This window comes from Schistocerca serialis, chromosome 9 (genome assembly GCF_023864345.2).
Source record: "Schistocerca serialis cubense isolate TAMUIC-IGC-003099 chromosome 9, iqSchSeri2.2, whole genome shotgun sequence".
Classification (NCBI taxonomy): Eukaryota; Metazoa; Arthropoda; class Insecta; order Orthoptera; family Acrididae; genus Schistocerca; species Schistocerca serialis.
In genome coordinates this window covers 331,170,228-331,185,887 of record NC_064646.1, presented here as the reverse complement: position 1 = coordinate 331,185,887, position 15,660 = coordinate 331,170,228, and the positions used below count along the sequence as shown (strand labels likewise).

General features: G+C 39.2%; 1 protein-coding gene across 2 annotated transcripts in view; it reads right to left on the bottom strand.

Annotated features, from left to right (window-relative positions):
* Positions 1 to 3,147: 3,147 nt before the first annotated feature.
* The window catches only part of LOC126418750 (cadherin-23), a 392,502-nt gene continuing 379,989 nt past the window's right edge, over positions 3,148 to 15,660 (bottom strand). For both annotated transcript variants that reach the window (XM_050085675.1, XM_050085676.1), the window contains exon 30: positions 3,148 to 4,822. In XM_050085675.1, the coding sequence (XP_049941632.1) occupies positions 4,642 to 4,822 (181 nt within the window). In that variant the 3' untranslated portion in view covers positions 3,148 to 4,641. The remainder of the gene's footprint in view (positions 4,823 to 15,660) is intronic.

The following is a 15,660-nucleotide window of genomic DNA, read 5'->3' as shown; positions in this document are numbered from 1 at the left end:
CAGTCCAGAATCAATATAAAAAAATGAAGCAAAATTGCCATGGGCATTGAGGCAATCATCCTACCAATGCACCAGGTTGAAGATACGCATTTGGTAAAACACTATGTCCTACTGCACGAAGAAGTCCGTAGCAGCCTGCTGCATATCCTCATCTGACAGGAGTCATTGACCCTTCAGAGCCTTATTTAAGGGAACAAAAGCAAATGCAACTGTAAATCGATTTTTTAAATTTCATATTGTACTGCAATTTATTATTGCAGCTATGGCTGCAATTCATTTATGTTTTCTTCACCAAATGATAATTGTATGGAGAGAGATAAGGAGTACAGGACAGATGCTTGTGTCTCCCACTTGAGTTGTTATAACTTCTGCATCTTGGATCGGTGTGTGACCAGCATGTAAATTGGCACACCATTCCACAAAGATGGTTTTCAACAGACCTGCTGCACATACACATTTTTCATTCTCTGATGGAGGTCTACCAGTGTTTGTCCGTCAGCACCCAAGTAAACAACAACAGCGCACTGGTCCTGTTTGGATGCATTTTGTAATAATGTCACTATAAATGACACACTAGTCCCTTGCCCACATGTTTTTGCTTATATATAAACATTGTAGTCATGCTATGTTGCACAAATGCTGCAGGAACGCCCTCAAATAGGAACTTTTTCATCGCCCGTTATAGTTTTATTTATTTGTTGGAGAATTCACACTTTATGCCCCATCTTTCACAGGTGCAGAAAGTTTCATCAAGAAGTCTTTTTCTGACAACACAGTTTCTAAATTGCATTGTGCATGCTCTCATGTATCAAAACCTATTTACACTGAACAACAATACTGTAGTATTCAATTCCATTTTTAATACTTATTGCTACGTTTCATTTATTACATTCCCTATTCGAAAGAATTATGTCTGTCAGAGCCTTAAGAATGTTAATGAAACTCTCTTTAAGCACACAGATGGCACCATATGTGATAGTCCAATACATTTGGTTTAATGTCTTTAACATTACATTGTAAGTATTAAAGGAACAATGCACAGCACACTGGGGCTGCAACATTTGTAAATGTTCTCATCTGTTTCAAAACATGGGACTATTTCTTGATCGGCCTCTACAGTGCCTTAAAATTACTAAATCTAAACAGCTATTTCATTATTTTTTTCATACCATTGTATACGCCACTCATGATAGATGCTCCATTATAGCTTTGGACATAATTCTTGCTTACGTCTAATTGCTTTCTTTTTATAAACTCTTATTAATTTATGTTAAGAGTTCTAAAGCAGCTTGATCTTAAACTTGGATATAGGAGGTAAATGAATCACATATCTTTACCTCTGAAGAATGTCTAGAACAGTGGTCGTCATACTTTCTTGCTCAAGAGCCAATACTGACACTGCTGAGTAGCACCTTGAGCTGCATATTTATTCATCTTTTCTAATTAGTAACCTACAAAAATTAATATTTTATGAGCCCCCAGTACACTCCCTATAGTAACAGTGTGATATGTTTGCCACCAGTCCCAAGTACTGATTGTTGAAAGTCAGCACCTTTCAGAATACTTTCTATTGACTGTTCTCTGTTTTCGACTGCTGTGACCATCAGCAATGACAAAGTTGTGACACTGTAATTGCCTCTTGTTGTGCTGTGTCTGTGAACATATGACTAAGACAAATAACAGTAACTGTACCTATGCCTAAACGCATTATGTAACATGAAATATGATCACAAATGTTTATTAAATGTTATGAATGTCATTTTTTGCTGTGTTAGAACAGGCTTAATTTAAATTCATGTTCCTTGCTGCAAACATGTATAGCATTTGAAGATGATCCATTTTACTTCTGTTCAAAATTGACACCACAGTAGGTGATTGGCATGAGTCACGCACACCCTGCACGCCCTCAAGTTGTCAGTACTGAATGACAAACATTCTGCCTCATATCCTCTAACCCAGAAGTTCTGTATTACTTACCTCTCTGCCCCTGAGGTAAGTAGCAGATTTACTTAGGTTACAGCCAAATTCACCAATGTCAATTAAAATTAAGCACATCTTAAAATTACACTGTCTCTGTAAGTATTTTTGTTTGTTACTGAGCACAAAAACTACATTCTTAAGAAGCTCTTAGCATTGGTTGAAGTTTTTGAATTCAACTGTTAGTTGCTAGGTGCACATTATTATAAAATACAGCTGAGAACTGCAGGCCACACAATCACTTGGTTTGGGCCTCATGCGTCCCAAAGGCCACAGCTTGACAACCAATGGTATAGAACCATCTTTGATTATTTTGTCACAGAAAAAAGCTTCAGCTGACTAATTGATTTTTATTAATTTTCTGCTTTTCTTTTTCAATTTTATCTTTCCCTTTTTCATTTTTTTCCTTTTGGGTGCCAGGGCCCTAAACTGTACGATGGATGCTCCTGCAGTTTATCAGTGCCTCTGGGTGAGAAGTAACTGTACTTCAATCTCAATCGGGTAATTTTTGAAGAATTCACCAGGTGTAATTTTCAGACACCTGCTGTTCATTTTATAGCACAACTGGACAGGAAAAGTGTGACTATGTCTAGTCGTATAAACTAACTCTTCTTATTAATTTGTAAATAACACAGAATGCTTCCAGAATGAAAGTTTGGAAGCTAGAAGATGAGATACTGGTGGAAGTAAAGCTGTGAGGACGAGTTGTGAATTGTGCTTGGTTGGCTCAGTCGGTAAAGTACTTGCCCATGAAAGGCAAAAATCCCAAGTTCAAGTCTCAGTCCGACATACAGTTTTAATCTTCGAGGAAGTTTCAATACAGAATGTGATGTACAAGATAGGAATTCTAAGAACTGCTTTGTATTAAATATCCATCATTTAATTTCTAATAGTCATGTCTCTGTTCCCATTTGAATGATATACTGTAGTTATTAGTGTATGTTGAATAAAGCCTCAAATTTCTGTGAACTCAAGACTGCAGATTGAGAGAATTGAGACCTTTTAGTGCATACCTGCTTCTGCACTCACCAACAAATTCACTGAAGTACAACTGTCCCTTCTTGTTTAAGTCTCAATTTTTTATTTAGTGCATATAAATTGTCATAAATTTTATAAATATGTAGAATATCATATTTATTCCTAAATGCGCTCTCTTTTCATAACAATATGTTTCTCTTCTGGGAAATAATTTATTTACATAAGGTTTACAAGATGAAGTTAACGTATACATGCATTGAAACAAATATTTACAAAAACACAATTTACAAAACAGTGGTATTAATACATCACAAAAATAGTTTAACATACTAATTTTCATTTATTTTGTATTTCACAACAGTAAACTAGAAGAAAATGGAAGTAATTAGGTTGCTCCAAGCCCCATCTTGTGTTCCAACATAGCACTTTCACACAATGAGTGTACCATGAAATTTTTTTTTCTCTGAATGTTAATCAATTTAGACATATGTTTCTGGGCAGATGAGGGATAAAGACAGATCATGTTGTATTCCCTCACTTGGTCACATTTATATGGCAGAATAAACTTTCCTCAACTAGAAGAAACATTTATGCCATTTTTAACATTGATTATCATATGTATGATATCGGCATCTGAAGTTAGAAACTCAGAGAAATCACATCTGGATGTGCTGTAAAGTGGGATAAATATGATCTTCCAGTGTTTGTGAGAGACTTGTTTCAAAAATGTGAACAAATTTTATTGCTTCTGCTTATTTCATTGATGTCTCTATGTTTGTGATGGGTACCATGGTAGACTAATAAGGACTTACCTAAAATTAAAGTTGGAACTACAACAACTGTTTTACATTCATGAAACAAAAATAGATCATGATTCAAAGATTGAAAGTATTCATAAGGGACACCTCTGACAGTGAACTCATACTAAAAGCAATAAACAGTGACAGAATTTAAACTGATTGGTAACTTACTGACAGCTGCAATGGTCACATATTTCCCCTGCCTTTCTAAACACAGTGATTAATGAATGTCACAGAAAAGCTATATTGTATGCTCCGGCTAAGAATAGCAAAATTCACTGCAGCTTTGGTTGATAGTATGACTAGTAGCTGCAGCAAAATAAACCACAGCAAGAAACATAAATAGTTCTGAAAGATATTTATGAGACCGAACAAGTACTGTTTTGACTGCATCTGTCATTCACTTGATGTAAGATATTCATTTCTTATTTGTATTTATACATATACAGTAGTTTCAACAGCCTTAACTTGCTGAATCACAATATTTAAGTAACGTATATCACAGATAGAAAGTCGGCAGTTGCTGAAAGCTCTCACATATTAATTTCAGAGCAATAAAATGTTGAAGCATGATTTAATTTATTTTTATAATTGTTGTAAAAGTATCAAACAACTTTATATTATTCACTCTTTAGTATACTGCTGAATCCCTATATCATCAGAACAGCTATCACTTTTTCTCTGCTGAATGCACAAGATTCAGCTTGTAAGTAGATATCTGTTGGATATATCATCAGGAAGACATTTCTTATAATATTTGTCATTGCATAGCAATGAATACCATATTAATAAGCTATTTACACATATCAGAAATCTGACATGAGGTAGTATTTCTTGCAGTGTATCTTTCATATGCCATAAAACACGTGAAATATATGATCATAGTTCATCGTGCTGGGATGCTGTGGTACGAGAGGTTGTCATGAGCTCCCCATTCTGCTTGTGGTGGAGGTGGCCCCAGGACAACAGTCGGAGCTCCGCCACTTGCTCCCGATGTAACAAAGCTGCCAGCAGGTACTGACAGTGTGCGTGGAGGTGGCAAGCAGCGCCTCAGTTTCTGCTTGTACCTGATTAACAGACCAATATAAATTATATGTTGCAACCAGAAGAGATAAGCGGCTCAAAAAAATTCATATTCAAGGCTATTGTGAAGACAAGAAAGTAAATCCTGCTTAGTAAAATTGTCTAAACCATTTCTTTTACATTCTATTAAATTTTGAATGAACTGCAGATGCTGACAACTCCGTGGCACAATATTTTAGTGTAGAGTCTTCTGGCCTTTTTCAGCCAGCAGGCCAGAGATTTTCAATATTTCATGTTCCATTCTCTCCAATTTCAATTATCTTAAGTGTCCATGAAAGGCGATTCTGTCGTTTCACAGGATGGTAGTGATCTTTCTAACACCCTGTGAGATGGTGCTGTGTTAAGACACTGGACTTGTATTTCAGGAGTATGTAAAAGAAAGAAAAATTCACTCGTAACCACGTGCAACCAGAGTTGAAGAGTCTACAGTAGGATACAGCTACTGAAAGTATCAATCAGTATGTGGTGTGGCATGAATAGAGAAATCTACAAGTGAGGAAGCAAGTATGGTGAGCTTCAACACATTGCACAATAATTTCTTATAATTGTGGGTTGTACAAAATGATATCAATTTTATTTTATTTTCACACTTACAACATTTACAAGAGTTCCACTTACAAAATTTGAAATCAATACATTCAGTAGTTTTCCTGTAACTAAGCAAAACTTGTACCAAACTTTTAACAGTTTGTTGAGATAAAAGCTTGAAAACTGGCTCTGACATTTAATTCTGAAAACTAAAGTAAAATAAAGCCTGTGGTGTAAGCTCTTGACTGGGCTATTGGCCTGCCTGTAGTTGTAGCAAGTCTCCACCCTGGCACTAGAAGGGGAGGATGATGGGTCCCTCACTGTGGCTGCCTTTTATCAGCAAGAAAGGTCTCTGGTACTAATTTGATAGCAGGTTTAGTGGGCCTGGAACTGTTCTGGAGGGAACAGAATGAGGAAAAATTTGTGTCCCTTTCCAGGATTGAAACTCCAGCTGGACTCTAGTGCTCTACCCACTAGGTGCATTTATAAATTGATTAATAGAGCTCATCCAAATCAGAAAGACACACATGACTGCAATTCTCTAGCTTAATGTGATAATCCTAATTGGTTACTTAGGCACGAGAAGGGCTGTTCTTCACACCTATCAGTAAAGTGTCCATGTGTGGTTTGATGTAAACAACTGATTGTGAATCTGAAGAGAAGTTATTGCTTCTGTCTGTAGTCAGTTAGGCTAAGTATGGTGAAAAGGATGTCTGTCTAGCTTTAAATGAGTGGCACTTCATCTGCCAATTATTTTAGTCTTTGTGAAAGTGTAAGCAGCCTGTTTGTGTGCAGAGTTCGTTACTAAGTTTCATATTCTGTGGATCATTTGTATGATTAATCATAATGATGTGGAACAACTCATTTTACTTTCATTTTAAACATCTGTATGTGCAAATGGCTACATGCTCATTATCTAATTTTTTTTAGAACTGTTGTGAATTAATGATTCCTACTCATCACTTTTTACATATTATAAAATTAGAAGCACACCTGCACTCTTCAGGCTATATGTTGGGGGTGTGCAGAATGGAAAGAACTGTGTCGTGTTTCACATTGCAACCTTAGACTTTGACATTCATTTACAGAGTTATTCTGTTTGCCAAGAGAATGTGCTGAAAGTTACCTTGTGTCATTCTGTGTCAATTCTGGTGTGGGGAAATTCATTTAGCTGAGTGTGAAAGCACAAATGAACAAAGCTGAACCAAACAGTAAAAACCCTCTGCATCACACATGAAGGTTCAAATCACTATCCGGAAATCCAGGTTTAGCTTTTCCATGGTACCTCTAAAGCACTTAAGGCAAATGCCAGTATTGTTCCTTTGAAAAGGACACAGCCAATTTCCTTCCTTATCCTTCTCCAATCAGAGTTTAGGCTCCATTTCTAATCACCTCATCATCAACAGAACATGATGCTCTAAACTTCCTTCTTTCTTTCCTTAATCTTTCATACTCTCATGCAGTTGCATGATAGACCTGATCTTTCACATTATGGCAATGATCTCCCTCTGGCGGACATAAACTTTATTGAGGCTCAAAATCATTCAGAGAGATTATCTTTGCATTGTCCCAGTTTGCCAACATATGTGCAATGCACTGTGATCTGGAATCACGTCTTAGTGAAATGACAGATAAATTTGATAAAATGGAAAACAGGCTATGTAAAACAGAAGCCAAGTGAGGTGGTGGTGTGGCAAGAGGCTGAACTCATATTTTGGAGAAGAATGATTCAAATCCATTCTAACCATCCATATTCAGGATTTTCACAGTGTCTCTGAATTGCTTACTGCAAGGGGCAGTATGCTTCCCACAGATCACTAGACTGAATCTGTCTTCCTTCTAAATCAGAAGATGAAATAGATCAATCTATGAGAAAAGTTAAGGAATGTGAACAAGAAATTAAGCCAAGGACTGGAAAACTAGAAAAGGGTCAAGTCATAATGATATCAATGTGAAATAATCCATAATTTGGATTACATCACATGATGCTTTTGACATATCTAAATAAAACAGCTGTGGAAACTTTGTCTGATATAGAATTATTCAATTTTCTTTACAGTGAGGAAGTAATGGAATGGTGAATCCAAAGTTGACTACTTTAAGACTGAGAAAACAGCAATAGAACCTGTCATGATTGTTGTGTGTCCTATTACAAAATTCATGCACTAACTGTCAAGAAGGAATTAAAGGCTAGTCTTATTAAGAGCACAAGCAATGAGAATAAAGAGATTTTTTTTAAAAAAGGAAGGGAGACAGACAGAGGTAGGAAAGAGAAAAAAAGACAGTTGGAGAAAGACCGGATAAGAATTAAAACTGAGAAGGGGAGAGTTAGAGCAGTTTTAAGTGTAGAGGTTGAAAATCTTAAACATTGTTGGTGATCACAATGGATTAAAAAGAATGTCAGATGCAGCTCAACCCTGGTATGGAGGTTATTTGTATTGACAAAGAGGCATAATTTAGAACTGGTTACACTTTACAACTTAAGGTGCTTCTGTCTTAGCAATTTTGAAGAACTGGTTTACTGTGAATCTTCAGATTTGTGTGTGTGTGTGTGTGTGTGTGTGTGTGTGTGTGTGTGCAGCTGAGTTACTATCCAAAGATCACATGGTTTGTTCATTTGAACCAAGGCACCCCACGATAAATATCTCATTGTCTAGAATATACACAGCTACAATAATATACAAGAGAGTTTAATTTATGAGGTAATGGGATTTCTCTCTTAAAATATACCATCACTCAGTGATTTCCGCCCAAACTGGCATGCCCACCACAAAATCAATGTTAAATTATGTTGCCTTAAACAGTAATTTATTGCTGAAGTTACAATAGACATTAATAACCAAAGACAGAAAAGCCCTAGTTACTACTAGTACATTTTTTTTGTCACCAATGAAATCCTGTAGTCAGAGACTCTTTATGTAAGATTAGAAATGTTGAAGGTTGACCCATGGTCTAGGGGTAGCGTTTTTGATTCATAATCAAAATGACTTCAGTCCCGGGTTCGATCCCCGCCACTGCCTAAATTTTGATAAATAATCAGCATTGGCGGCCCAAGACTTCCGGCATAAGAAGTTAGCCTCATTCTGCCAACGGCCTTGTCAAAGAGGGCGGAGGAGCGGATAGAGCTTCAGGGCACTCTCTTGTCCTAGGGGTGGGAAATTGCCCCTAAAGGCAGAAGAATCAGCAATGATCAACGACATGAGGATGCAGAAGGCAATGGAAACCACTGCATTAAAGACATGTAACGTGTATCCACAGGACATGTGGCCTGTAATTGGAGAAGTGTTATGATCTCTCCATTGGCAAAAGATTCCGGAATAGTTCCCCATTCGGATCTCCGGGAGGGGACTGCCAAGGGGGAGGTTACCATGAGAAAAAGATTGAATAATCGACAAAAGGATAACGTTCTACGAGTCGGGGCGTGGAATGTCAGAAGCTTGAACGTGGTAGGGAAACTAGAAAATCTGAAAAGGGAAATGCAAAGGCTCAATCTAGATATAGTAGGGGTCAGTGAAGTGAAGTGGAAGGAAGACAAGGATTTCTGGTCAGATGAGTATCGGGTAATATCAACAGCAGCAGAAAATGGTATAACAGGTGTAGGATTCATCATGAATAGGAAGGTAGGGCAGAGGGTGTGTTACTGTGAACAGTTCAGTGACCGGGTTGTTTTAATCAGAATCAACAGCAAACCAACACCGACAACGATAGTTCAGGTATACATGCCGACGTCGCAAGCTGAAGATGAACAGATAGAGAAAGTGTATGAGGATATTGAAAGGGTAATGCAGTATGTAAAGGGGGACGAAAATCTAATAGTCATGGGTGACTGGAATGTAGTTGTAGGGGAAGGAGTAGAAGAAAAGGTTACAGGAGAATATGGGCTTGGGACAAGGAATGAAAGAGGAGAAAGACTAATTCAGTTCTGTAACAAGTTTCAGCTAGTAATAGCCAATACCCTGTTCAAGAATCGCAAGAGCAGGAGGTATACTTGGAAACGGCCAGGAGATACGGGAAGATTTCAATTAGATTACATCATGGTCAGACAGAGATTCCGAAATCAGATACTGGATTGTAAGGCATACCCAGGAGCAGACATAGACTCAGCTCACAATATAGTAGTGATGAAGAGTAGGCTGAAGTTCAAGACATTGGTCAGGAAGAATCAATACGCAAAAAGTGGGATACAGAAGTACTAAGGAATGACGAGATATGTTTGAAGTTCTCTAACGCTATAGATACAGCAACAAGGAATAGTGCAGTAGGCAGTACAGTTGAAGAGGAATGGATATCTCTAAAAAGGGCCATCACAGAAGTTGGGAAAGAAAACATAGGTACAAAGAAGGTAGCTGCGAAGAAACCATGGGTAACAGAAGAAATACTTCAGTTGATTGATGAAAGGAGGAAGTACAAACATGTTCCGGGAAAATCAGGAATACAGAAATACAAGTCACTGAGGAATGAAATAAATAGGAAGTGCAGGGAAGCTAAGACGAAATGGCTGCAGGAAAAATGTGAAGACATCAAAAAAGATACGATTGTCGGAAGGACAGACTCAGCATACAGGAAAGTCAAAACAACCTTTGGTGACATTAAAAGCAACAGTGGTAACATTAAGACTGCAACGAGAATTCCACTGTTAAATGCAGAGGAGAGAGCAGATAGGTGGAAAGATTACATTGAAAGCCTCTATGAGGGTGAAGATTTGTCGATTGTGATAGAAGAAGAAACAGGAGTCGATTTAGAAGAGCTAGGGGATCCAGTATTAGAATCGGAATTTAAAAGAGCTTTGGAGGACTTACTGTCAAATAAGGCAGAAGGGATAGATAACATTCCATCAGAATTTCTAAAATCATTGGGGGAAGTGGCAACAAAACGACTATTCACGTTGGTGTGTAGAATATATGAGTCTGGCGATATACCATCTGACTTTCGGAAAAGCATCATCCACACAATTTCGAAGACGGCAAGAACTGACAAGTGCGAGAATTATCGCACAATCATCTTAACAGCTCATGCATCGAAGCTGCTTACAAGAATAATATACAGAAGAATGGAAAAGAAAATTGAGAATGCACTAGGTGATGATCAGTTTGGCTTTAGGAAAAGTAAAGGGACGAGAGAGGCAATTCTGACGTTCGGCTAATAATGGAAGCAAGGCTAAAGAAAAATCAAGACACTTTCATAGGATTTGTCGACCTGGAAAAAGCGTTCGACAATATAAAATGGTGCAAGCTGTTCAAGAATCTGAAAAAAGTAGGGGTAAGCTATAGGGAGAGACGGGTCATATACAATATGTACAACAACCAAGAGGGAATAATAAGAGTTGACGATCAAGAACGAAGTGCTCGTATTAAGAAGGGTGTAAGACAAGGCTGTAGCCTTTCGCCCCTACTCTTCGATCTGTACGTCGAGGAAGCAATGATGGAAATAAAAGAAAGGTTCAGGAATGGAATTAAAATACAAGGTGAAAGGATACAATGATACGATTTGCTGATGACATTGCTATCCTGAGTGAAAGTGAAGAAGAATTAAATAATCTGCTGAACGGAATGAACAGTCTAATGAGTACACAGTATGGTTTGACAGTAAATCGGAGAAAGACGAAGGTAATGAGAAGTAGTAGAAATGAGAACAGCGAGAAGCTTAACATCAGGGTTGATGGTCACGAAGTCATTGAAGTTAAGGAATTCTGCTACCTAGGCAGTAAAATAACCAATGACGGACGGAGCAAGGAGGACATCAAAAGCAGACTCGCTATGGCAAAAAAGGCATTTCTGGCCAAGAGAAGTCTACTAATATCAAATACCGGCCTTAATTTGAGGAAGAAATTTCTGAGGATGTACGTCTGGAGTACAGCATTGTATGGTAGTGAAACATGGACTGTGGGAAAACCGGAACAGAAGAGAATCGAAGCATTTGAGATGTGGTGCTACAGACGAATGTTGAATATTAGGTGGACTGATAAGGTAAGGAATGAGGAGGTTCTGCGCAGAATTGGAGAGGAAAGGAATATGTGGAAAACACTGATAAGGAGAAGGGACAGGATGATAGGACATCTGCTAAGACATGAGGGAATGACTTCCATGGTACTAGAGGGAGTTGTAGAGGGCAAAAACTGTAGAGGAAGACAGAGATTGTCATACGTCAACCAAATAATAATAATTGAGGACCTAGGTAGCAAGTGCTACTCTGAGATGAAGAGGTTAGCACAGGAAAGGAATTCGTGGCGGGGGGGAAAAAAAAAGAAGAAAAGAAGACTCAGTGGTTATAAAACAAATGTGATGTTTAGAACATGTCACCACTGTTAGACTGCTCTGGTGTTCTTAATGTAGAAGTGTGTAAAACAGATTGCAGGTTATGTGTTATTCGGTTCTTTTTAGTCTCATGGGTCTACAACTCTACTGCAATGAAGGCTAGTTTTAAATTATTAGTTGAGATTGTGGTACATAAACTATGAAAGTTGATGTCAAATATCTTCTAACAGGTCCTTCTTTGTCTTTTATCAATTCTTAGTCTTTTCAAAGTTGGACTATGGATGCATCACATTTTCACCTGCATGACTGTCCATTTTACGTAGCTCTAACATGATTCACCACTGCAGAACCCATTTGGCTACTGGTACATTCCCCAATAATTCATTTACAAGCCTCTATGCAGAAGCTGTTGTACTATCACTGTCATTCTGCCGTGTTGTACTCCTCTGCAAATATGCTTGTGAGTGTTCTCTATGTTGCCAGCCATCTTTTATCATTTCTTCAATAACGCTCTTGACTGGCAATGTGAGGCCACTACTGTTTCTTAGTTGTCTCCCAGAGTTTGTTTTTGTATGCTACTATGAAAGCCTGAGCTCACTTTACCCACTATATTCCTGAGGGGGGGGGGGGGGGGGGGGGGTGAGAGTCTTCCCTACCCCCACCCCTCCTCCTATGGCTCCAAGCTCATTTTGGTACCTCTTTGCTTCCAAAGAACATTACTCTGGGTTCAACCATTCGCTCTAAGGATAACTATGAAACCACTCAGTTTCCAATGGACACTACTCCGGCTTTGATTGTTTGCTCAACATTTCTGGATGTTCATATGCAGTTTGAGAATAACACCTTAATTTACACCAGTGGCTGTAAGGTTGACCATGGCACAGGATGCACCTTTCTTGTTGGCAAAGAGGTTTCTACATATCACCTTTTAAAGAAGTTCTAAGTATTTACATCTGAGCTGTTTCTTTTCATTAGGTCATCTTGTACATTGAGCTACACAGAATCTCCTAATCTGTTGTATGCTCTGATTTTTTTAGTGCTCTGCAGAGCCTCTGTGCAATGTACACATACCATCCTTGGAGGTTATTTTGCACTTCTTTGATAGGATCACTGTGGTAGAGATTGTAAGTGAAGGAGTCAGACAGCTGGCAGAAGCCTTCTGTCAGGTAGTCTTTGCAGTTCATCTTGACACTGGTGGAGCCTTTATCTGCAGGGAGGATGATTATGTCATGATTTGTTTTGAGATTCTGACTGGCTGTTATTTCTTCTGTTGAGTGGTTAGTGTTCTTGGGAAGGGTTCCAGTGAAATATAGTGAGGCCATGTAGGAAGTTAGGAATTTCCCGGAATGTGACCAGGGTTGGTCAGGTGGAAGGGGGAGAGAGTCATGGTTGGGTGGTGGTATGAATTGAGAGAAGCTAAGTCAACATTGGGATTAGATTGGCTTTGCTTGGACAGACTGGTAGCAAAAGAGTTTCCATTGTGGGGATGAAGAGAAGGAGAATATGCCTTTGACAAATCCAGCTAGATTAAACTTGACTGTGGCACTGATGGTGGGGCCTCTAGACAGAAACAAAACTTACATAGGATTGAAATTTTTCTGGTAAGATTAACAACAGCATTCTGCATTTCTTTGGATTCTGGATACTATGGAGAGTCTCTCCCCCTCCTCTCCCCAATAACTCTCCACATACCCACCTTCTCCATGCTCCCCAAAATCCACAAACCCAACCATCATGGATGCCACACTGTAGCTAATTATTGTGTTTCTACTGAAAGTTATCTGTTCTGGCTGACTATCTCGAACCAATTGCCCAAAGCTTAGCCTCTCACATCAAAGATCCTAACCACCTCCTTCACTGACTCCCTCATCCCTCCCCCTTTACCACCTGGATCTTTACTAGTCACTGTTGATGCCATCTCTCTATACTGCAACATCTCTCACCCCCATGGCCTTGATACTACTGAATTCTACCTTTCCCAATGTCTTTCAGACTACAAACCCACTACACCATACTAAATATATCCTCACATGCAAGTACTTCTTCTATGAGGGAAGCTATACGAACAAATCTGCAGCACAGCTATGATTACCTGCTTGGCACCCTCCTATATCAACCTTTCTACCGGCCATCTAGAGGAAACCTTCCTAACCTCCCAAAACCCCAATCACTTTGTCTAATTCACATTCACTGATGATATCTCCCTGACCTGGATTCTGGGCCAAAACAAATCCCCATTCATCCACAGCCGTGACACCTCATCTTCCCTTCACCTGGTCCTCATTAACTCAATAGACCAACTTCCAGGACATTGATCTCCATCTTTCTGATGGTTCCATCCACACCATATTAAACTTAGTAGCCTGCATTTTGACAGCTGTCACCTCTTCAACCCCCAAAAAATCCCTACCATAGATCCTGGCTGTCCATGGACAATATACACGCAGTAATGAGAATTCCCTTGCCCAATACGCTGGATGACTTCACAGAAAGGCAGTACCCCAAAAACTAGCCTCAAACATATTTCCATGCCATACCTTCACACACCCCTAATCCTTCCACTATGCCCAATAATCAGCTACAAAGGAGCAGGTCCCTCATCACCTATTATCACCCTGGGCTGGAGCAACTGAACCAAATCCTTCGCCAGGCCTTTATTATGTATCATTGTGCTCATAAATAAGGACATCGTACTCAAGGTCTTTCCCACTCCTCCTAAATTGGTATTTCATCACCCACTCAACCCACACAACATTCTTGTCCATTCCCTATGCCACTCCCACACCCTACTATTAGCCACAGAGATCATATCCTTGTGAAAGACCCAGATGCAAGAGCTGCCCAATCCATCCACCCAGCATTTCCTACTCCAGTCCTGTCACCAGCTTATTCAATTCCATCAGAAGCAGAGCCACCTGTAAAAGCAACCATGTCATATCCCAACTCTGCAGCAATCACTGCCGAGCTTTTTATGTCAGCATGACAACCAATCAGCTGCTCACCACATTGTATGATCACCACCAAACTGTGGATGAGAACGAAGTTGATTGTCCAGTGACACAACATGCTCAGGTTCAATGGCTGGTTTATAACCCATGCCACCTCTATCCTTCCCTCCAGCATCAGTTTGTCTGAACTATGCAGATGGGACTTACCATTGTAACACATGCTTTTACCTGTAACCCTCCTGGTCTCTGTCTCTGCTAATCCAACATCCCCACACACTCTATCCAACAGTTCCCCCTTCCTCAGCCCTGTTACTCCCTCCCTATCTACACTTCCATGTCATCTGCATCATGCGCCACAACTCACTAGCTGTGGTACCCATGAGTCACATGCCTAGCCCATGCAACTGCCACCCCTCCTTCCAGCATTTCTTGCCAGCAAAACTGCTGTCTCCCTGTGGGCCACTAGCTTCATATCCCCAACACTTCATCCTGCTTTTGCACATCCAACTAAAATAATGTAAAGTGCCAGTGTATATGTGCATGCATTTGTGTGTGTGTGTGTGTGTGTGTGTGTGTGTGTGTGTGTGTGTGTGTGTATTTGTACTTTAGCTCGTCACAGGATTTATTCCAAAAGCTATCAAGTTTTCTTTCTCTTTGTGCATGCTTGTCGATGGCTCAGTGATTCTTCTGTTATTTGGTGAGAGGTCTCCTTTACTCCTAAATTATTTACATTCTGCAAGAACTTTCCTTATTATATGCACAAATATTGCAACCTGAAACTGACACAAAAAACTTCCATGTTCTGTTGCATTCCTCAAGGTGCAGTTGTTGTTGTACCTGCCAGTGTATACAGCGTGGGACTACTAAGTATTTTAGAGTTTCATAAATTGTAGTTTTTTTGTGATGGACTTCATTTTAGGTCCTGCAGTAGATTTGATTTAAGGAAAGATCATATAGAAAAGACTCAATTGTACAATGTTAATCTGGAAGTGCCCCTATAATTCACTAAATAAGTCAGTTAATGATTTGGGTTCCCAGAGATTTGCTGTATTCATTGGTAGGATAATTAGAGAATGATATTGCACTGATATA